This window comes from Stigmatopora argus, chromosome 9, assembly GCF_051989625.1.
Source record: "Stigmatopora argus isolate UIUO_Sarg chromosome 9, RoL_Sarg_1.0, whole genome shotgun sequence".
NCBI lineage: Eukaryota > Metazoa > Chordata > Actinopteri > Syngnathiformes > Syngnathidae > Stigmatopora > Stigmatopora argus.
In genome coordinates this window covers 3184307-3207750 of record NC_135395.1, presented here as the reverse complement: position 1 = coordinate 3207750, position 23444 = coordinate 3184307, and the positions used below count along the sequence as shown (strand labels likewise).

General features: G+C 40.4%; 1 protein-coding gene across 1 annotated transcript in view; it reads left to right on the top strand.

Moving 5' to 3' along the window:
* Nucleotides 1-23444, top strand: part of LOC144082538 (ephrin-B1-like) — a 70962-nt gene that overhangs the window by 26891 nt on the left and 20627 nt on the right. The window contains exon 2 of the mRNA XM_077609768.1: nt 223-500. Coding sequence (XP_077465894.1) covers nt 223-500 — 278 coding nt within the window. The remainder of the gene's footprint in view (nt 1-222; nt 501-23444) is intronic.

Here is a 23444-nt window from a genome sequence, read left to right as displayed (position 1 = left end):
GAACTTCAGAGGATTTGTGTGCCTGAATCTTGTCAAGCTGTAACGTGTCTTGCTTTTGTGGTCCCAAATTAACGGCTGTGCCTAAAAGCTGGTGCTAGACAACTTAAACACATTAAAGCCCAAAGCATTAGGACCATATAAACTGTTTTGAAATTATGTGGCTGCTTTTCCAGACTTTCTTTATGATGTGTTACTAACAGTCTGCCTTTTTTTGCCTCATAGATTTGTTGCTGGCAAAGGCTTGGTTCTATACCCTGACATCGGTGACAAGCTGGATATCATCTGTCCCAAAGGGGACCAAGGCCGAGAGTATGAGTTCTACAAGCTGTACTTGGTGAAAAGGGAGCAGGCGGAGAGCTGCAGCACAGTCCTTGACCCAAATGTGCTGGTCAACTGCAACAAGCCGGAGAAGGACATCAAGTTTACCATCAAATTCCAGGAGTTTAGTCCCAACTACATGGGCCTTGAATTCAAGAGGAACGTCAACTACTACATCACCTGTAAGTTTCCTAGGCAATTTGATGTATTGATGTCATGCTTTAACATTCATTAAGCCAGAGAAGCTTGAGGGAACAGGTAATGCACTCCAGTTCACACGCTATTGAACGCCGACATGGGCGGCAGGGGGGTTTTCAGTTAAACTGTTTTTTAATGGTGATGGCCGCATCACCGTGACAACGGTCCAAAGTGATTTACTTGTCTAATGTTTAAGGTCAATGTGGAAGGGGCCATTCAGTGCATTTTCTCGACATATTTATCCTATGAAAACGTCTAAAAAAGTCCTTTCAGAATTCTTATGCCCAAATATGTTGCGGCACTTGTAGCATTTAGGGCTTTGGGAGAGGAAATATCGCAATGTTTTTACAGCACATAAAGAAAACATGCATTCCATCACAGCCAGCGGCAGCAGTTTTATTACAGTTTACATTTTAACCCACCGGTAATAAAAGCAAGGTAATCTTGCACAGGGTTTTACGGATAATGCCATGAAATTCTTGATTTATCAGCATTTAAGTTTCATGTATTGTTTAAAGACTTCTAATGAAAAGGAAAGTAGCTATTGGAGGGGTGCTAGTCTGCTTCCTGCCCACTGACGCCCTCACTGCTTAATTACAGGATTTTTTTGAAAATAATTGAGTAAATAAATAAATGAGCTCATTATTAGTAAGCAGTAATACTAATTTATATCTAAACTAGATTATAGGTGAAGGAGACTATTGTGCTATGACTTATTATCATATTTTTCCAAAACTATTATCCTCACTATTGTCACGGTTGAGCTGGGTTCCATCCCAGACAACCTTGGGCAAGGGCGATGATATTAAACAGGCAATACAAAAACTATTTTGTACAAACTGTCCAGCTATTTCGGAAAAATAAAAGATTTGACCAATGTGCTTGTTATAAAGAACCTCCACAGTATTTCTGCTCGCGCTAAACTAAAGTCGCAGTTCAAATGCCACAATCTCTTGTGTTTTGAGACACTTTATTCATATTTTGGAACTGCATTCCTCCTCAAAAGCAGGCTTTAAGAAGGCATGCTGATTTTATCAAACAGCTTTGGTGGCCAAGGTATTATGTGGGCTAAAGAAATCATTTCTTTTATAATACACAAATGCCTTATGGGAGCACTTGGATTTTAAGATCTCTGCTCTTACCTTTTGTTGCTGTTTTATTCCATGAGTACATTCTGTCCCTTACGGCCAACGCAATCACCTCTCGGGCCACAGGGGACAGGATGGGCAAACAGACGGTGATTGCAGTTGATGTCTGGCTAGATTTTGAAACTCGCCGTAACTTTGCAGTCCCAGTATATACGTGAGAAAGATGTATTATAGAAAATGTCATGAGTTACGGTTGATTAAATACAATAGGATTTTTAGTGCAGTATTATTGTGTTCCAGGTTTATTCACACCAATTTATACATTGTAATATCAGACATTTCCACAGCATCTAGAAGTAGCTCTTACAAATAAGATTGGTTTTGTGCAATTGATTTGACAATAACTTTAAAGGAGCTCTCCTTTCTTTCTGCCGTGAATAGCGTATTGATAGTACCAACTAGAAATACTTGCCCGCAGTGTTTTGTTAGATGCGCCGACTCCATCCAAGTGATGGTGTATCATTATTAGCCTCATACAATGTACATCTCTCTTGTCAGCAATAATCAGATGTTGTATTCATCTTTGTTGTATGGTAATGCTGTTGTCATTTGCAGCGGGATTTCCTTTCGGCATTTATTACAATGCAGTCTGGGCATTCACCATGGTTAACGTCATTTATCATGTACAGTGTATAATGGCCGTGTCAGCCATATGTACAGTATGTATTTAAAGCCCAAGCCAGTGAAAAGTGAGCACATTTTTGCTGCTTTTCCTGTCCAGTGGAGTCTGTCGTAAGAAGGCTTGTTTTTCCAATGCGCTCCTATTGTCTTCGGTCGGAATGTGGTCCACTCGCTCAGCAGTGGGATGCAAATGTAAATCGAAAAAGCAGGATAATCTGGGCTCATTAACGCTCAGGCATGGCAAAGACTGGAGACGACAGAAAGAGGCAACGGGAGGGCGCATTCCTAAAGTCCACCTGCACTTTGACCTCGTGGCTCTGTATGTCTTTTCCTTGATCAACTTGACTACCCCCTCCACTTTATACTCCAAGAAAGGGGCTGAATAAGCAACAAAAGGTGTGGGGTAAAGTAAGCAACAAATGGTGCGTGTTTGTGTGACTCCCCGCTGCCCTTGTGTCCCTGCAGGGGATGTCCACTGGTTTGTGCATCCCAGGCAAACTCTGACAGCCGTGCGCATATGTGCTTGTGTAGTCGGTAGGGGACGGTGGCGGGGCAAAAAGTCGGAACCCACGCATAAAGGGTCACAGAGACACAGCAGGGGTCAGTAATGATAACCCCGCTCTGATCTAAATTCCAGCCCTCGTCTGTGATGTCCATCAGCACACGCGTACACGCGCACTGGCACGCTGACACGCGAATAACCAAACAGAACTGGCTGCATTTCATTGTGTTGTCTAAACATGGGATTTGAAATGAGATGTTTGTTTGGAAAATAGCTGTGCTGGTTTAGAGGCCAGAGACCTCAGAGGGGAGTGACTTGAGATTGCAAGCTTTTAAAGGAAATGAATTAAGGTGGAGAAGATGGGGAGGATGGCTAGGATTGTATACACAAGAGAAGCACATCCGAGAAGCAAGGCAGAAATCTATATTTATTTTAGAGATGGCATCCAGCTCACTTCTGACCTGATCGAATTGAAGAAATTAGAATAGATAGAAATTGGATGGACAGAAAATGAAAAAGCAGCATTGTCATTCGCCATTTGTAACTATTTCAATATGTCAGGCTTTTAGCCTACAAGCCCTCCACTTGCTCACTTGAAAAACACACAAGATTGTTTCACTCTGCGTTTGCAAATTTTACACTACATCTATAAAAATAAACACATTGTTTAATAATTATATCTCAGACATTAGCATCGACTGCAAAGAGAGTTGGGACAAATCTGCACTTTAAGATTTAATTTACAGTATATAGTAAAAAGTACTCCGTGTGTTAAGTTTCACAAATCATGGATGAACAGATGTTATTTTTATATACATTTTGCTCTGAGATCACAAACATAATCACCTGTGTAATGGTTTTTATGCGAGCAATCATGATGGTGAAGTATTTAATGTTTACCTAATTAATAGTATGTATAGTAGCTACGATCTAGAAAGGGCTTGTTTTCTTAGCGAGATTTTAAAATCATCACTTTATTCTCACATTGTATTTTTCCAAGAAAAAAAAAATATTTAATGGGCTCACATATTCTTTTTTTTTATTGGAAAAATACAATTTAATGGGAATTGTCTTGAAACGTGTCTTACTTTATCCCACAATTATTTTCACTTATCTGAATAACCACTAATATGTGAACTGACGTGTATTATTTGACAGTTTTTTAATTTCTGTTTTTGGTCTTTGACAGTTTGACTTACTATAATATACTGTATATTTTTTTTCCAACGCATTTTGCACGTTTTGACTGACGTCTTTCCTACTCATGTCCGACTTATATTTCGAATAATAGGATTTATGCACATTCTTTGAGCTCTCGTAAAAATGAAGTAGCAGTAGCCCGAGTGCTGGCTATGACTGTATGCTACGCAAGGATGAGGCCATGAAGCGGTAAACCCTAGCAGCCAATCCTTATAGACTCCTTTAGCCCTCTCCCATGATTCCTTATGAGGTCGTCAGGGTAAGCCTGATCCTTCCTGACAGCTGTCACTCCATCTCAGTGTGCCGTCGTAGACTCAGACAACCATAGACTCCTACACTGGAAGAATGAGGCAGCAGGGCACACGCTCCCTCAACCTCAGAAGACAACCCGCCCTCGTAATGACTTGCAGCAAACAGCAGAGATGTTTGTGCTCTTGTCACTCAATAGGCTTGACACTAAACCCCAGGAAACTCTCAACTTAACTATGATTAGCATTGGACAGAGAACGTGTCCAAGGATAAACTTGTTAGGTAAATATTTGGCATTACTTTTTGTAATTGTTGACAGGATTAAAAGTTAGTAGTCTTGTTTCGCATCCCCCAAAAATATTTTTCTTTTGCTCGAGTTATTTCTGTATTCTGTATTTATGCTTAACAACCTACACATAGACTTTAGCAATTCCCAACCAAACGATTATATATACATTGTACACAATCTTATGTTACAAACCGCCTTAGGGTTGGAGATGAAGGTCAAGTGTGAAATCCCCCGCAAGGTTACAGCAGATCACCAGAATCCCCCCATTACTCTACATTCAGTATCAATGTGCAGTGTGTGCTCTTGTAAGAACGTTCTCACACTGTTTTATAAAAGCGACATCAGGCTTCCTCTCAGATTTTGCCATAAAAGTCATCTGTTTTTTTTTTAAAAATTGTTAGATGTCATCTTTTGGAGTTAACATGAAATTACCATAATCAAATCACAGCCCCCTATTCAAAAGACATTCATTTGTCAGCTGCACCCTTGAAAAGACAAAGGCATTTTGAATGTCAGATTATAGAGATGCAAATGACTCACACATTTTCCAACTTGCAATTAAATGGGTTTTTAACATCTGGTAACCTCCCTCTGTAAAATCACGCAAAGATTTGTCTTACTGAAGAGACTGTGCTGCAGAGTTTCTTTTTGTCTAAATGGTTGAACCCCATGCATGCTTTTTATCAATGTAGAACAAAGGACAAGCTCCATTATTGCACATTCATCAGACTGCAGACATTTAAAATCACTTACAGAACCTACCAGCCTGATTGATGTTCTTACGTTTCACATACAATCTCAGTAAATAGATGAAAAATGCTGCACGGCAATGTTTAATTGAAATGTTTTTGGTAAGTCAAAATGCTTCATTTAGCCTCGATTGCTCGCATCACCTGAGGAAATCCATGTTGCTTATTGACTCGGGGTAACTGTCATTGATGTTACCGGTTAGAGTTTTAAGTAGCTAATCAGTAATACTTAGCGGATTTCCTTTTCAAAGTAAACCCCGCTAACAGCTCAGGTTAGACCCGATGAAGCGGCATGGCCCAGGATAAGGAGACCCCGCACCCCTCTCTTCTCGTTTTAGTGTTTATGGAGCAGCGGTGTAATATGTGACTTTCTGCTTGCTTTGCAAATCTATCCAGGCTGCCTCTCCTACTTCTCCTTTGGATATTTCATTCTGAGGGGGTTAGCAGGCACAGCGTTATTGCCTTTCGTTTATTACCGAGGAGTTTGTTTAGAGTGGGGTATGGTGTGGGGGTGAGGGGGCGGGTGAGAGGCCATGAGGACTTTGTCGCAACGGCAGGGCTGCTCACGTGGCCAGACAAGTGAATGGTCGTCATTGGTTACGACTGAACCCTTCTCTCCCACATGATATATTCATGTATTCGTCTCAATTAGTTAGCCTCGAACATCTCCTAACGCAGACACTCAGGGCGAGCTCCACACTTACCTTATTAGAATATTTTACCCCCCGCCTGGCTGTCGCCCTCTCCTCATCGTACCCGCCATTATTCAGCCTTTTAAGATCCCTAAATGTGCTAAGATTGCGTTCAAGTCACCATCTTGAGCGCACAGCTCGGATCTCCTTTCAAGCACAAAACCACACAACAGTCCTATTCATTTTTTGTATTGTATTTCTCCTCGGCCTCATTTGCCAACCTCTCACACAATGTTCCTTTTCTCCGAGAAGACCTCACTAAAAAAAAAGTTGAAAGCGAGCTCCAGGGTTTCATTTATTTCCATCGGCGACGTCAAATCCATCCGAGTGTCTTTAAAGCCTCCAAATAGCTCTCGGCAACAGGAAGAGGAGACACTTTAAGACTGTTGGAAAGATTAATGTTTGGGGTAGTGATTGCAAAGAGTCAATTTAGGAGATGAGCTGAGTTGCTGAAACATTGCGGTGTGGTCCTGATGAAACAATGGCATCTGCTCCCCTTTTTAACACATGCAAATCGATGTTTCCTCTTCCAGTTCAGATGTCTGAGGTTGTTTGCGCTGAGCTTTGCCAATAGCACATATTCTTTCTTCGTGGGCCAATGGCTAAGCTAAAATCATAGCCCTCTGTCAGATTGGCCTCGCTTTTCCCCCTCCAAGCAGTCACAGAACAGCGGTTTCTGTTTTCCAAGGCGCGCACTAAAATGACTTTGTTTTCTAACAGCCGCTCTGTTGCACTCTCAGACGGCTCTTGCCAAGAAGTCCTTTCCCGAGTTGGAACCCGAGCCTCTTTGCACATTCTCATCGGAGAAATATGGATTTATAATTATGGAGGTTATTAGTTTTAATGTCTTATCCTTTCTGAGGAAAACCGCGGCGTGCCCGCAAATGAGGGGTGGTGTGAACAATCCTGCAGAAAGCCAGGTTTGGGGGGGGTTGGCGAAAGAAAAGGGCCTCGTGATGAAATTGAATCGGCTCCGAGCAAAGCAAACAAACATGAATCACAAAGCGGTGATAGAGATTGCTGTGGTTCCCCAACGGATAAATAGGGAGTATAAATACTGTTCTGCAGGCCAGGACCAAGCCTGTTTCTGTGAATTCAGCTCAGTGGCAAAATGGCCATGTCCCTTTCCAGCATGACCACAAGCAACAGGAGCAGAGAGACGTGTGCGTGCCAACACAGGAAGAAATATCTTTTAAGCCACATAAGCAAATTCAAACCTATATCAAGTCATAACCCTACACTCATATGCAAATAGAGATACGGGAAAGAAACCGTGTGAACTTGCTGTCCCCTACCTTGAATAGTGCTGGAGTTATTGTGTTTAACAAATTATCTAATGCGTTCTATCATTTCTTAATGTTAGGTTACATCTTGTTGAGCAATTTTGACTGACTCTCTGACAGAAAAAGCAAGAAGACAAATACAAATAAATATAGTTATATAATATAGTTGGGATAAACTTCACTTTCTTTAAAAATGTAAAAATATACCTTACATGCAAATGACATTTTTGAGTACATTTCAATAAGCAGATACATCATATTTTTATTCATGTTTGCTTTGAAAGAACAGACATGACTTCCGTTCTATTCCTATTTGGTGTGTAATAAACTGTGAGACGGGTTGACGCCGACGAAGGAGAAAATAGACCTGCACCCTATTTTTATCACAGAGGTGGGATTGACGCGGAGTGGAACTTTGTACCGTATTTCCTGGACTATAAGTCGCACCTTTCCTCATAGTTTGGCTGAGCCTGTGATTAATACTCAAGTGTGACTATATGTATGTATTCTTTTCTCTCTCTGATCGTAACAGGATGTTATGTTTTTCGTTTAGGTTATAGTTATCTACAAAACTGTTAACAGATGCCTATTTAGCCTGTTTTTCTCCATTTTACTATTGTTCCTAGTGGCAAGACCTTCACAAAACAGACAGTGCCTCTCTTGAGCGTTTTTCTAAAGATAGATTGGACATAAATGAAAGCTTACACCCAACAAATAAGGACTGGCTTTTGCATGTGTTGATACACATTCAAACCATGTGTGACTAGAACAGGATTTTTTTCATTTTGGGTGTGAATGAATGCCACTGACCACAGTTTTTTTTCATGTTGACGGACGGGTAATGAAAATTAAGTGTCATCAAATAAGTATGTGCGATAGAATTCAGCCTATCGCATGATGGTTTGATTAAAATCCAAAGCCACTAGGCCGACTCCCTTCCCTCATTCTCTTCCTTTTCTGTTCCCCCGCAATATAATCTTGCTCAACTGTCTCCAGCCGCTTCACTCTTTAGATCCTCCACGCCTCTCCACTTCCTCTGCACATCGACAGATCCTTCAGGAAATTGTTTCGAATCTGCCAGACATTTTTGTGTCCTAGCTGTTTATTTGTATTGGGGAGCTCTGGGGCCCGGAGACTCCGTCGCTCCCTCCTGTATTGAAATGGAGGTTAAGCCCCCCAAACTCCTTCACCGCCCCGCGCCCAAAACGCTGATCCTCGATCAGCATGGCTTTACCGTGTAACCGATACCTGGGATGAGGAGAGAGGAGAGCCGTGGAGGACGTAATCAGTGTGTTTTTGCACCAGCTACTGGCTTTGTGTGTATTAGGATGTAATCAGCAGTATTTTCTCTGTGGTCCACTGCACTTTCTGATTGGGCTTTTGTCAAATAACAAGCAAAGGGAAGAAAAATCTTTTCGTCATTGTGTCACCGCATGGCCTGTTCTAACACTGTGGTCCAAGCAATTCAAATCTAAGGCACTGATTTAGAACGTATGCCTGTGCGTTTTTATACCCTGACTTGGCTCTCACATTGGCTTCAATTTTGTTCAGTTTGTGTATGTTAAAGGGTCGCCACAAGTGAGGATTTTTTTTTCCTTTAAAAAATAATTCAAAATGGTAAGGCTTTAGATTTCGTGATTTGGTTTTTCTCTTCAAAATAACTTCATACGTGAGAAATATTCTACCATCTAGAACAGGGGTGTCAGACTCGGGTTGGTTCGCGGGCCGCTTTAACGTCAAACTTGATTTCACGTGGGCCGGACCATTTTAGATATAATATTTAGGTTTTTTTTTAAATAAATGGATTAAAAGAACTGGATTAAAAGCCCTGAATATTCGGTTTTTCTAGATCCAAAACAATGTTTATTTTAGCTTTTTTTAATATATTTTTAGATTTTACAAAATGATTTTTGAACTAAAAACACGGAAAAAATGATAAAAAATTACAATTATTGATTTAAAAGGGGGAAAATCAGGAAATTTAATATGCATCTATACTCTTCATTTTAATTTGATCCTAAAACAGAAAGTCGGCACTCATGATTTACTTTCCCGGGCCACACAAAATGATGCGGCGGGCCAGATTTGCCCCCCCGGGCCGCCACTTTGACACCTGTGATCTAGAAGATTGTGTTAGATATTTCAAATGAAATTTCTCATGAGGATAAGCAACCTGGAAAATGATTGAGTGAATGGATGTTTTTTTTAATTTGATTGAAAATATTTCAAACAATATATTATAAAAATGAACACAAAAATCAACAAAATTAAAACAAGAGACTATTTACTTAACTCATTCACTGCCATGACAAATTAAAACAAGTGAATATTTACAGCAATAGACATCCATTCCATTTTGACTGGGAGGGTTGGTAGCAATTCATCAATAGTTAAAATGAGTTGGATGCCTATAAGTATCTTTTGCTGCCAGTAATTGAAGTGCCAAAAAGGAGAATTTGGACAATTTCAAGGTCAACCATGTCTTTAAAAACATTTATTAACTATCAAAATGGTTCAACTAATTTAATAATCGATCAGTTTTCGTCTGGTAGCGGCAGCCCTCGTAGGTCAGGATGTTCATTTGCATTAAAATCTACTTTCTTGAGTCAGAAGTTGCACGTGAACTGGGACACTAAAATTGCCAGCCCACACAGTGCTTTGTTCTTCTACTTTTCTCTCCCCTTTAATACATGCAATCTTTCCAGTCCTGTCACTTCTAGTAGATTTCATTCTTAAAGCACCAAGTGAAAACAGCAATTATCTCATGTCATATAGAGCAGGATTAGGTGCACCTTATATAATTAAAGAGGCCCCTTGAGTGAGAAACTCCCCTCTTACACAAAGAAACCTTAGAGTACAAAACTCAGAGTCAAGTCGATGAGGTAAGTATTTAATTTTAATTTCAACCTTCGAAATGGACTCTTTTTTTTTCTTGTGTTTCTAAATAATGTACCTCACATTTGAAATTACAATGAAAGCTTTAAACAGCCAAGTCATGATATTGATTTTTAATTCCTTTTCTTTCTGTGGCAATCACATTCGCGTAGATGCTGTATTAGCTTAGAATACACTCTCTAGGACACATCTTAATCAATCAATGAAATCAATCAAGTTGTCATCTGCACAGCTTCTTTATTCTTTCTAAATAGGACAATAGTCCTTTCAACTTGGATACATTACAAAATATCCAGTAAAAAAAAAGGATAAACGGTAGAACATGGAGAAAAATATCTATTTTCTAAACTCTCATGATTCCATTTTGCATTCCACTTTTACATTTGCACTAAAAGAAGAATTTGTCATTCACAACACCCCCTTTTTTTGTCCTGCCTGTGGGCCGATATTTCTTCTGTTTAGCATACCCTCCTCACCGATGCCTGCGGTGTGTTGCGGTTGTTGTTTACTTGCTTGTTTGTGTCCCATCCTTGACGTGTGCTATTGCGCCGCGGATGGCCCCACTCGGTTGTCATAATTCAGCCTGAAAAGGTCAGTGACGATGAAGCACCCTTCTTCTCAGCGTGTGAACAGACGCAGTCTTGGAGCTGTGCACACAGATGACTCATACGCACACACACACACACACACACACACACACACACACACACACACACACACACACACACTGGCATCCAAGCACATTTGCATAAACGCACACACAACTGCATTTTTTTCACGTGCATAAGCACTTGTGGCAAATGTGGGTATTTTGTCTTAGTCTCTTCGTTAATGTGTTCCAGCTCCTTGGCTCTTGTTTCATTCACGACTGGGTGGCGCGGGGATTTGGGTGGGGGGGGATCTTTATGCTGGGGTATTGCACACAGATGAGCTCTTTAGCACGATAGATTTTTGGAGCCTTGTGGCCTTTGACACGCCGCTACTATCTCTCATCGCATTCCGATCCATCCCACTGCTCCTTTTATCAGCGGAATTGGCTGATTTGTGGCTCGTGGACCTTCGGATTAGAGGAGGGTGACTTCTTTTTGGAGTCCAGAGTCCTAAACCACCTTTTTTTTGTATGACAACAAAGGCTGGACAAAAGATGAAGAGGATCACTATTATCATCTGGTGGGATTTAGTGAGTGAACTAGCGTTCACCTCATGTGATTATCAGTACAAATGAGGCCCAAAGAGCAAAACTTCAGTTTGCCTCCTGCTGGGGACAAGCTCACCAGGAGACTCTTTGTCTGTGTGAAGCCGCTGATTGCATAACCAGACAAGAGAAACATGGCTCACAAATCTGTAGCTTTGTTGTTGTGGAAAAATACAATTAGGGCTTTTAAAAATCTTGATAATATCATCTCTATGTCCGAAAACCTGTAAACCTAAATACTAATTTCACCAAGCAGTTTAACAGAAATTGAGATATTTTCAACAGTGAAAATTTTAAAAGGACATACCATCATTTACAAACATGGTAAATAAAACAACAGAGAATTCCTGATCACATATTTTCGCCCCGAGGTAAAAAGCCCATTTGAATATAAAGTGCAAATATTATCACTCTTGCAAGATGCTATCTTACTGTTATCGTCTTGCCCCTGCTACCAGAACATTCTCTGATAGCTACCAGAACATTTACTTCAGCTGTTTCTTGCAGAGCTCAGGACAAGTGTGAATGGCGGACATGCCGATAAAAAATATATATATATATATGTATATATAACAATGTGCAATGACACATTCCGTGGGAAACAGTCCAAAATAAGAACACGGGGGTTTCTTCAACATGCAGGGGACGTGCTCTTTAATTAAATCAACGTCTCCACTCCTGTCTCCTAATAGTTTTTCATACCTCACATTCCGCGATTGGGCACAGTAGAGATGTCAGCCTCCTTGCCATCAGCGGCTGTAATGAAAGGTTGTCATAAGAAAAATAAGGGTTTTCCATTCGACAGGAAGGCATCGTAAAAGATGAAGGCCTAGATTTATTCATACTCCAATAAGAACTTGTCGCCTGCAGCCTGTCATCTCATCCTCCTCTCGCTGATCTGTGTGGTGAAAAACCTGATAAACATCTGTATCGCCATATAAATCAGTGATTCCTCTCGGAATGCTTCTCTGAAAGGGAATGTTTTAAATCTCTGACGCTTTTTTCCTCCTCTTTCGTTCTTTCTAATGACCGACCTGTCTACTTTGGTCTTCTTGGAGAGAGAGATAGAAAAAAAACTCTATTTAGTAAAACTGCATACTCAAATGTAGCGAAGGGTCCCTTTGGATTTATTTTACGAGACGCACTAATATCACCATGTAAAAAGGGACACTTGACTTCATTTTAGCAGCCTTATAACAAAAAAACCACATGTGCTCAGTGAAGACCAAAATATTACTTTGTCACAAAAAACTGTCACGAGACGGGATTTTCGTTCTCCCGTAATCCCTTGCAGAATTTCCTGCATTTACCCTTTCTCTTTTTATTATTTCGAAAATATTTACTGCATCCGCTATGAGTTGTTTCATTTCATTACACAACTCTTTGTTTTCCCTCAGCGATACTTTCCTTTGGCCATCAATTTTCTTCCCACAAGTGTGTTTTTCTGCTTAATAGAGAATGAAACGACAATTCTATGCTCAATTTAACCGTGTTCGCCATTCTTTTCCAAGCAAAGGGAAAAAAAAGACTTCAGGAACTTATCAGACTATACACTAATGCTGCCAATAGCAACGACAAGCCGTGAAGCTGCTGTCTTTCACATGGAAGACGACTGCAGACGGGAGTAGATGTCAAATAGAGTGTTGATTTACTAACATCTCCCTTGCTGCCTTATGTTGTAAGGGATACATTAGCCATGTGATGGGATTATTGGCAACGCTATTTTCAACTCCCCCTAACCATAGACGAATCGGTGTATGTTCACCTTCCACACGCTCATAAACAAGCCTTGTGCACACATTAGTGCAAACAAGATAAACAGTAACTCGGCAACACCCACATGAACAATATTAACCTTTTGCACTTATGCGTGCCTCTAGCCGTTCGCTCCAACTGATTGGAAGGTAAAATTACTTTTTTTTTTCTCCCTCTTCTTGTGACCTAGTTTCTTCTCTGCTTATTTCTCTGAACACGCAACATTTCTCCTGCCATTAGTTAAACCACGTCAACAACTGTGAGGGGAGTTTACGTGCGAGAGCGTGCACTAGCTGTATTTTGTCTGGAAGTCTTTCTGGGTGTGCTGCACTCAACGTGCGTTTATCCACCTGTACATTTTGTTTATTCAGGGGGGCTAATGTGTGTGTTCCCACCAGGGCTATGCCATTTGAAGTGTAACCCCCCCGCGCAAAAAAAAAAAAAATACAAGGAGAGGCTTTTATGTACTGAGGGTGAGCTTTTAGGGGAAGACATAAATCTGAATTTGATATTATTAACAATTTATTGTGTTCATTTATAATTCAATTTTGATGATACTCTTCACTTAAGTCACTAATGTATCATTTAAAAATCCATGTGATTTCTCGTCCCAATATATGTCAGATATTTGTGCAACCTGATGGCATCACTCTTAACACTTGGCTGAAATATATATATATATATATATATATATATATATATATATATATATATATATATATATATATATATATATATATATATATATATATATATATATATATATATATATATATATATATATATATAATAGCTAAGATTTCTTGAAAAATTGAAATGATAAAAATAGTTTAGGCAAAAAATGTTTTAGCTACAACTATATTAATAAATGCAGTCATTTCGGCTGTTCATTTTCTGCCTATTTAAAATGTTCACATGCGTATAACAATTACCCAATGTGCATTTCTTTATGCTTGATTGTTTTTTTTTGTGTACTTACAAAGAATTTGTCAAGCTTGCCTGACCGTATGCAGTGGCGACAGTACAGGACTGCCTGTTATACATATCCTAATGTTGTCAACCATTTTTGCCAGTTTAAGTCATTGCTTCCTCAAATTGTATTGGACATCTACGCAGTCAATCGCAGACGATTAATTTAATGAGTTGAGATCAGTTAGACAGAACCCTGTGAATATGGACAAAAACAAAGATACCCTGATTTTACTAGGTCATCGTCATGTAACTACAATTGCAGAGGACATGAGTGTATGAGAACCAAACTATAATTGCCAACCACAAAGCACTGCACACGATGTGGGTAAAAATGTCATTTTTTTTCCAGCTCGATCACCACAATACTGAAAAGTACCATTAGAGACAATTATCTCATTTGTCATTAGGGAGGCTTGCGTGGGATACTACCAATGGATTCTATTATATCTGAAAAAGCTAGGAAAGGTGAATTGCCGAATGTTCCACGCAACACTGCCGTGATGGATTTCTATTTTGCATTCAAGGTAATTATGATGTCAATAGCGAATATTTCAGAAGCTTTTCTTCTCTTACCTTAGTGCTGTATTATTTGCAAGCATTGACAGATCCACATAGCCTCCTGCTGGCTTTTCTATTTTATTCCGCCAATCGACTATAATCAAAATTCCACTATCTTGCCTCCCCTTGGTGCATTCCTGCCCCATTATATGGGTATCAGCCCAGAGGCATGCATGCACATTTTGAGCAGGTTTCATTTTGTGTGCCCGTGCATGTGTGTGTGTGTGTGTAGCGGGGAGGCGCGCAGGGGGCTGCTTGAGGATGTGATGTGTTCAAAGACGTGTGTGTCCACATCTGTCATATTGGAGTGGGCTCAGTCTGCTTCTATTTGAGACAGATGACTTATTCTGCTCCCTATGGTCCTCCTGTTATTCTGCATCCTTTATCCCCCCGCTGATCTGACAGGCGACCTGTGCCGTGTGCACATATTTCATATGCCAATAGACGCGCATGTGGAAGCCCCAAATGTGTGCGGGGCTATGCTGTCTTCAGGTGTTTGTGTCACGGATGCTTTGTGCGAAGAATGAGAGCAAGGGGGCTTTAGCAGCACGCCGAGCCGGGAAATGGAGAGTGGAGAGTGCAAGGGTGTTAAAGCTCTTCCCTGCTGGATTCAGCACAAGGTGACACCTAGACACCCGCAGCTAAATGATGCAGGGTCTCTCTCTGCTGCCTGATTCCTGTATTCGAACACCTACGGACACTTTTGGGCGCATTGCAAGGTGCTGACAGCTCCTCTGTGGAGGTTAAAAAGCTTTTATAGGCAGTCATGAAGCACCTAGGTGATGGGCTGGTTCTGGAGTCCTTACCAATAATACACACACACGTACTTATTCACACTTTCAGAATAAACCATTACCAGAAAAATATATATAGAGTATGTGAATATCCACAATCGTGTCCACGCATAATGGGGAGAGAGGCCCGTCCTAGCATGCACACGATGCATAATACAATCACAGCTGAATATAGAAATGTGCAAATACACACAATGTGGCACCCAACCCAAAGTGGGGAGTAAGAAAATTGGTTAGTGTGAGAGAATCAAGTTGGCAGACACTTTGGCTCGCACGCACGCGCACGTATGCTCCCCTGCCTCACCGAAAAAGATCACCTCCCACTTGGTTTTCCTTCCAAACTAAGCTCGCCTCCTATCAACTCCTCACTTCATCACCTCCTTTCAAAATACCCCTCGCCGCCTCATGCGCGCACACCCTCCGACAGCCTTTCCTCCGCTTTTTGCACGCACATACACACGTTTGCATGAGCACACTTCAGTCAGATCAAGTCTCACTCCTCCCTGACTCGCAAAAAAAGGAATCACCAGCTTCCTCTCCTCTGCTCCCGATTCTCACCCAGCTCTCCCTTTCCAATCCATCTCCTCTTTTAACACCCCCATCACCGCACACTCGCCCTCCCTCACCCTTTCACAGCACCTCCTCCCACCCCATGTAAGGCCCATAGTGCTCTCTGCTGGGAGGATTTAGATGTACCCTGTAATTTTGGTGCCGGAGGAGCTCTTAAGTCCTTCCTGATCTTCTGGCTGCACAGGCAGCCAGACTGTAGTGTTTGTCCGGGTGTGTGCAAGAATGGTTAGATTTGATTGAGTTTTAGTATGTGCTGGACATTTTTGGTAGATGCCCAAGTTATGTGAAATTGTATGAATTTTAAGAGAGCAAATCAGTCCATTGGCATTTAAATCCGAATTTCGAACATTTTTTTGCAATAGTCGAAATTCTCGCATGAATTCAATCACGAAAAAATAACAAAATTAAATAAAAGAAATTCAGGCGCAACGATACCAGTCGTTTCAGTCCAGTTGAAAAAAAATCCCTTGTTAAAGTCGTTATATGGATGTTGCAAATGACGTTTTTTGCAACTGAAATCTGGGACTAAATATTTTGCAATTAAATGTTGATGCAAAAAAATTTCCATGTTAGAAACTCATTACTCATTCCAATGGCACAGATTTCCATATTGTTTTTTCCCGTTATATTTGTTTGTTCATGCGTGTAAAACTCTAATCAGGCGCACCAAGTAGAGGTGTTCTTCCTTTGGCTATACATAGTATGTATCCAAACTCTTCACAAGCAACAGTTTGTGTACTTGTTGTGCTTTGTGTATCTTAATACTGTGTGGGTTTTTTCTTGTCCAAGCCACTGCCAACAGTCATTATGGAAAAGAAACAGAACAATGAACAATCGGTCCGGCTGCGCATTCCTAATTCAAATGAGCTGATATGAAAAGTCGAGTTCGTTTATGTTGGAAAAAAGAAGAAAAAAAAAAAAGAAAGCGCGAGAGACAGAGAGCAAAAGACTAGGTTGATTGCGTATCACCTTTTCTATTTCTAGGACAAAGAAATGAAGGCTTGATAGGCTTTGACATCTATTTAGATCCATTTCATTCGGGTATAATCAGGTTTTGGGCCTGCCCTAATACTCTGGATTAGAGTGGGTTCAAAGTGCAAAAATCCAAATCTTTCATATTATTCCAGTCTGCCTTGCACACTCTCAACATGTCATGTTATGTGTCTGTGTGTCTGTCTGCACATGCGTGTGTATGTGCACATGCTCGCATGCATGTCGAGGCTGTGAAGGGGAGGGGGACATCTCTGGAATCGTGCCCATAAACCTAATCTTACCCTCTCTATGCTCATTCATGAGTGAAATATTTGTGCAAATAGTCTCTATTCCCCCCTCCCCCTGCCCCCCACCGCTCCTTTATGCTTTGTGAGCATAAATAAAAATGAGATGGAAATATTCCAGGTATACTAAGTGCCCATTTTTGTTGTGATGCGGTGTTAATGCACAAATTACAGGCTCGAGAGTGTTGCACGCTTTGTCAAAAATGGCTGATATTTTGCTCTATGCTAGGTGTGAGTGATCAGATTGCGGTTTGGCGTATGCTCCTTGCAAGTACAGACATTCGAGCAGGGAGTCGCTGTGACTATGAGGTCCCTGCTTGGCCGTCCAAGCGAGAGCCTGAATGCTGCGCAGAATAGTAGTGGTGACGATGGGAGGGAATGAGGGGCACTGTGTGAAAGGTAGCCAATGAATGTCACCTCTCATCCACTTTCTCATTAAACAACCTGTTCTATGTCTGTCGCATGGGCTGTCTCTTTCCTTTCATTCTGTGCTTTAGGCAGACGCCACGCACTCAGTCTTGCAAAAGTAGATGTACACACCACACACAAGTACCCACACAGACACAGCCTACTGCGCTGTATGGAAGCGAGCCCCTTGGGCTGGACAGGAATAATAAGCAGCAGATGATTCATGATGGAGATAGGGAATGTATTCAGTGGGACCACCTGAGTGACCTCATTTAGCAGACCTGAGAATAAATATAGAGCAGCGCACGGCACTCTGGCCTGTGCTGGTTTCGTTTCAGCCAGTCGGCACAGCGTCCCTCGTCACCTACTCTTTTGGTTGGAGTACCAAGGGGAGTAGTCACCCCAAACCTAACTTAAATAGAAGTAGGGAGGTCCCCGATCCGATCCGATCATGTGATAGGAAATCAGGCACAGTCAGGTCGAATCAGTTAAAAAGGATTGGGTTTTTAAAAACGTTTCATTTTATTTTGGAGTATTAGGTCATTGGCTGCCTTTGTGAGGGAGGGATTTGCTTGCAGCCTTGGATGGGAGGGAAAGAGGATCACTCAATGCCATGGATTTAATGTCTATAACTGCGATGAATTAAGGGCTAAAAGTGACAAAGTTATTAAAACATACGGAAAGTTTAGACTCCAGAAGCAGACTAGACAAAACATGTCCATTAACAGCATAATTGTCAAGAATAGGCAAGATAACTCAATTCATAACACTGGATGACCAACGTTATTTTTTTATTCATGGAAAAAAGTAAAAGAAAAATACTATTTGTAATATGTTTGCAATTATTTCTGTCTTTCGCAAAATGACAGGGATTTGTAAATGTTTCTTTTTTGCTTTGTTAAAGTCACGGCTGTGCTAATAGCCCTTTAATATGGCTGTAATATTTGGATAACTTTGTACAAATTGGGGAACTTTTTTTCTTCTTAATGGATTTCCAAGGAATTGGATCAGGACTTCACTAGCAAACATATGTGATCATCCTGAAATATAAGTAATCTTTGTATATGTAGCTGTTTCAATTTGAGGCCGCATGATTTTGCGCAAAATGATCATCCTAATAATAATAACTAGGACCAGAATTGGTGATGTCATTTTTTTAATTTTGTTTATTTATTACGTTTATAAATCTATGTAGTTTGGATTGAATAACAGCTATGAATGAGAAAAACCTAATATTTACTGTTTCCTTCCCCCTTCCCTCTTAAATCTTTTTAAACTACAAATGTCATGAGATCCCCAAGAAGTCCAGGCAACATCTGCATCCCTGTCGAAGCAATAACTACTCAAATGATGCTTCTCATGTTAAATTTTGGCACTGTAAATAGCATATTTTTGGGACGATGAGTCGCCACAGCCAAAGAATGACAAAAAGCATATAAATCTCACTGGACTATACTTATTTTTGGGAGAGCAAGTTTGCATTTGAGAACAAACATAGGTTTAAGTAACAATCGTAAAATGAAGAACAGGCTAAACTGGCATATGTTAACATAACGCTTTTATAGATATCTATAACCTAAAAAATATCACAGGCTGTTGGTGGTCAGAAAAAAAAAGCAAATATAAATTAATAAATATAAATCGAACTTTAGTATTAGTTGCAGGCTATAAAAAAAGTGTGACTTACAGTCCGAAAATTATGGTATTTTGTCTAATGTTTTTACTTGCTATTACTCTCCTGGAGAGTTTTCTTGTTAGGTAATCCACTTAATTGAGCTTTTAAGCAGGGCCAACATTTTAATGTAGTAATTTACTATCCCCTTTATATAAATGGGACTGCCAAAATTCTTATCACGGTTAAAATCCCATTCAGTGTGCAGCCCTAATTTCTATACCATATTGATTTGAGCCATCATCAGATTTGCTGCTTCAAGGGAAATTCCAATTTTAAACACAATCGAAAAACTAATTGCACTGTGATGTAAAATTGTAAGAAGCCTCTACTATCGGAATATAAAAAAATCCAGAAGAAAAATCAGTCAAAATTCGAACACCTCCATGCTTTGATAGTAGCTGATCCAAAGATTTGCTTTATATGCTGACAAATTCCAACTATACGATCTCATCGGTGCTTCTTTAGAAGTTCCACTGTACTTGACATGCATGTCAATAGAGAGTAATGTGTGTATGCGCGGAGCTGGAATTCTTGTTCAAAGCCAGTATTTCCCCCTGTAAGGCAGTCTCTTGGCCAACGTGACTTTCGATATTTCCCATCATTGACATTTGGCACCTGGTTTCTCTTATGACTTCAGCAGCTGTATATCTTTTGTTCACCAGTCACACTGCGGCCAACCGTCCACACCCACAAAGAAACCGTAAATCATACTTGCATAAACAGCTTTGTAACTGACTGCTTTATTTTAAAGAGCTACATTTCTTCATGTGATGACCATTTTTTTTTCACTATTCCTGGTCGTCGATGTTAATCCGGTCCTCCCTTCCGTTAAATCATTAACAGAAGAGTGGGACTTAGTTCTTGTCTTTATCCTCATTTGTTTTTTTTATCTCTCTGGAGACTCAGGAAGACCCCATTCCCCGCTTTCCAAAACACGGCACAAACGACAAACTGTTAATATCTGGAAATCCTGATTTGGATTAACATCAGGGTGAAGGGATGAAATGAGAGCGAGAGAGGGTTGGCCGAGGACTAAAAGATGGAGTGAAAGGACGACAAGGGAGATAGACTGAGTGAGAGGCTTTCAGATTAAATGAAAAGATGACAACGTGTCCTTGTTGCGTAGTCGTGCTGGTTCGAGAGCGGTGGCTGGCAATCATCTTTTCCTGGGTGTACTCTTGACTTGACTCGATGTAAATACTATATATGACAGGTTATAATGACAAACCCAGTGTTTAACAGTCACTCAGTTGTTTTTAGGCCCAAGTGTGATTATCTAGTACTTTATACACTCAACAGTAGTTTCTGTAGGCTACCTACCATCTTGAATAATACTCAAAAGAGGGTTTCACATGGAATAACACACAAGGAAATGTGGTTAAATTTGGACACAGTTAATCAGATTATTATTTCCAGCGGCTCGACTAAAACCCAGAATTATTTGACGTTTGAAATGGCCCGAACACAAACAACATATAAAGTGATCGTCTCTTCATGAATCCGGCCGGCCTCCAGCTGTTGGCCCAAACAGACGCCTCAAAGGGCGAAGCTATCATCGTGCCAATCGCTAATGCTGGAACCTGTTCAGCCAGCCTGAAGGAATGGTTAATTCAAATGACAGACGCAAGTTAACGCTAGGAAGATTTGCTCTCCCTGAGTGGATATAAAATTCAGAGCATGACACTTAGCTTTTAGTCTGATTATTCAAGTGGCTTTGAGCTCATCCTTCAAAGAACTCATTTTTTGGTTAACTTGGCTCCACAAATGTCAAAATTCTAAACTCATGAAATTGGCCGGCAAATGGATGACTTAAGTTACTGGCTGTAGAGACATTACGACGGTATGGAGACCTCACTGTTTTTAACTGTTTTCCTGACATGCGCTCAGCATGGCCTTGAACCAGATCATAAAAATTCCACTGCAAAAAACTTTTGGGAAACAATGGTGGGGGTTGTAGCCTTGACTTTTTAATTGCTACAGTAGAGAACATACCTGCAACTTTTTGGCCTACAGAGCAAGGAGAAAGTATATGGTTACCGGCAGTCAAATAAATATAATTAGTGACATTTCTCAAACAGAGATTAATTCAAGACTTTCAGTAAAGGCAGAAGCGAAAGCCTTCAATTGAAGTTTATCTGAGCCAAACTTAAATGTTTCAAGCAATAATCCTATTTGCTCCTGTTTTATGTGGTGTTAAACTACAAGCTTAGTTGTTAAGAAGCATTCTCCATATTAAGATCAGCACCGTGAAAGTTGCCTCGATATTCTGAATTTGCTTGCTCCAGGACATAGAAAATAATGATAAAAATAACAATACTTGAAAATGCACTGCAATGTCAGTTCTCCAGCATATTGATAATCACAATAAAAATAGTAAGAACACTTGGAAATATCCTGCAATATCAGAATGAAAATTACATTTAATTACTCTCCTTGACCAAATTCTCTACATTTTATCATGTTGCTGATTTTCTTCATCTTATCTAGTAAGCCATTATATCTAGGTGTTGTCTCCCTGCTGTCTACAAGAAAGAATTTGCTCATGACACGATGTTATTACATCCTTTGGCGCAAATTACCTCAAACGAACCTTTTCCACTTTAATAGCTCAATGTTGTCGTCATTATTTAGAATTTGCGTTAAGGTAGGAAAAGACAACAAGACAAGAACTAATTAATTCACTTCACGCTCCCACATAGTAGTGCCGTTGACTTACTGTAGCATTCTATGCCTTAAAATGTTAAACCCTGATATTGCCTCTTTTCCTGGCGCCACAGTGTAGCCTGCTAATGAATTCAGTTCACAGAACATCCAGAAATCCAGCATTTTGCTTTCTGTCTTGCGTGCGAGTCCTTTGATAGTGCTGTTTTTTTTAATTAATTTTTTTATTCTAACCATTCCCTCAAAATATTTGTATTTAACACAGTGATTCAGATGTGAAGCAAATCTGACCTATATCAGTGAAATTGTCTTGTAATCCTTTTAGTGATGTTTTTTTTAGTGTAATCTTCTTAGTGTGTGTAGGTTTAATTTCCTGTTCCTGTCTGCCTTCTGTCCAGAGGCAAAGCGTAGTTTGAGCCTGATGAACTCAGCCAAGTGACAGTTGGCCACACCAATATGTGATGCAACCAAAAAATGTTGATCAGTGTCATCGTGTGGATTTGTTATTTAGTTTTTCAACTATTATTATTTTAATTGTATTTTTTGTCCAGATTTTAGGCACTGTAGAACTGAAATGTGCAAAACAGCAGTAAAACCCAGCTCTTCAACTTCGTAGTACCAAAATGTTGTCCCGAATTGAATCAAGCGTTATTATTGAGTAGTAGAGTGTTTGTCATCTTAATTTAAAAGCCTTCCAGTCATATGAGTATCTGAGAGATATGTCTGAAAGGGAATAAAAACAAACAACCCAAAAAAAGACTAAATAAAGGGAGCCGAATGGGAAGAAGAGATAAATACCACAAGGTTAAGGTGATAGAGGAAGAGAAACAAGAAAGCTTTTTCACGGAAAGGGAGTATGTTTGAACAGCAAATGGAGTTAGAGATAATTTGGGGAATTCCAGACGGAGAGATTCCATGGCATTTAGCATACACACGCACACAACTCCTTGCCCAGTGTTAAGGTCAGTGCTACACTCCGTCTCCCCAGGTCATTATCATGGGCTCTAAAATAGACAGGCAATTGTGTCACGGTGTGTGAAGTGAGCATGACATTGAATAAACAGCCTTCGACCCTGAGCCCCCCGCTCATGTCAGCCCCGAACACACGCAAGAAAAACAAACGGAGAAGCTGACACTCACAATCTGCACGACTGGACACAAATGCCCACACATAAATATTATTGCATGCCTTTAGCTCTCAGCACTACCAACCATGCGTGGCGCATGCGGCTCGGAATCGGGAAGCTAGAGGCACCGGAACTCTGGCTGGTTTGTCTCGCGGCTACAACTAAATACCCCCCTAAACACACACAAAACAGCCTGAGCGTAGTTTCCTCTTCCATCTCCAAATCCACTGTCTCTAATGTTGTTCCATTCATTTGCCTCCACTTTATTGTGTTAATGAGCAATAGGGTATAGAGGAGTTGACACTTGA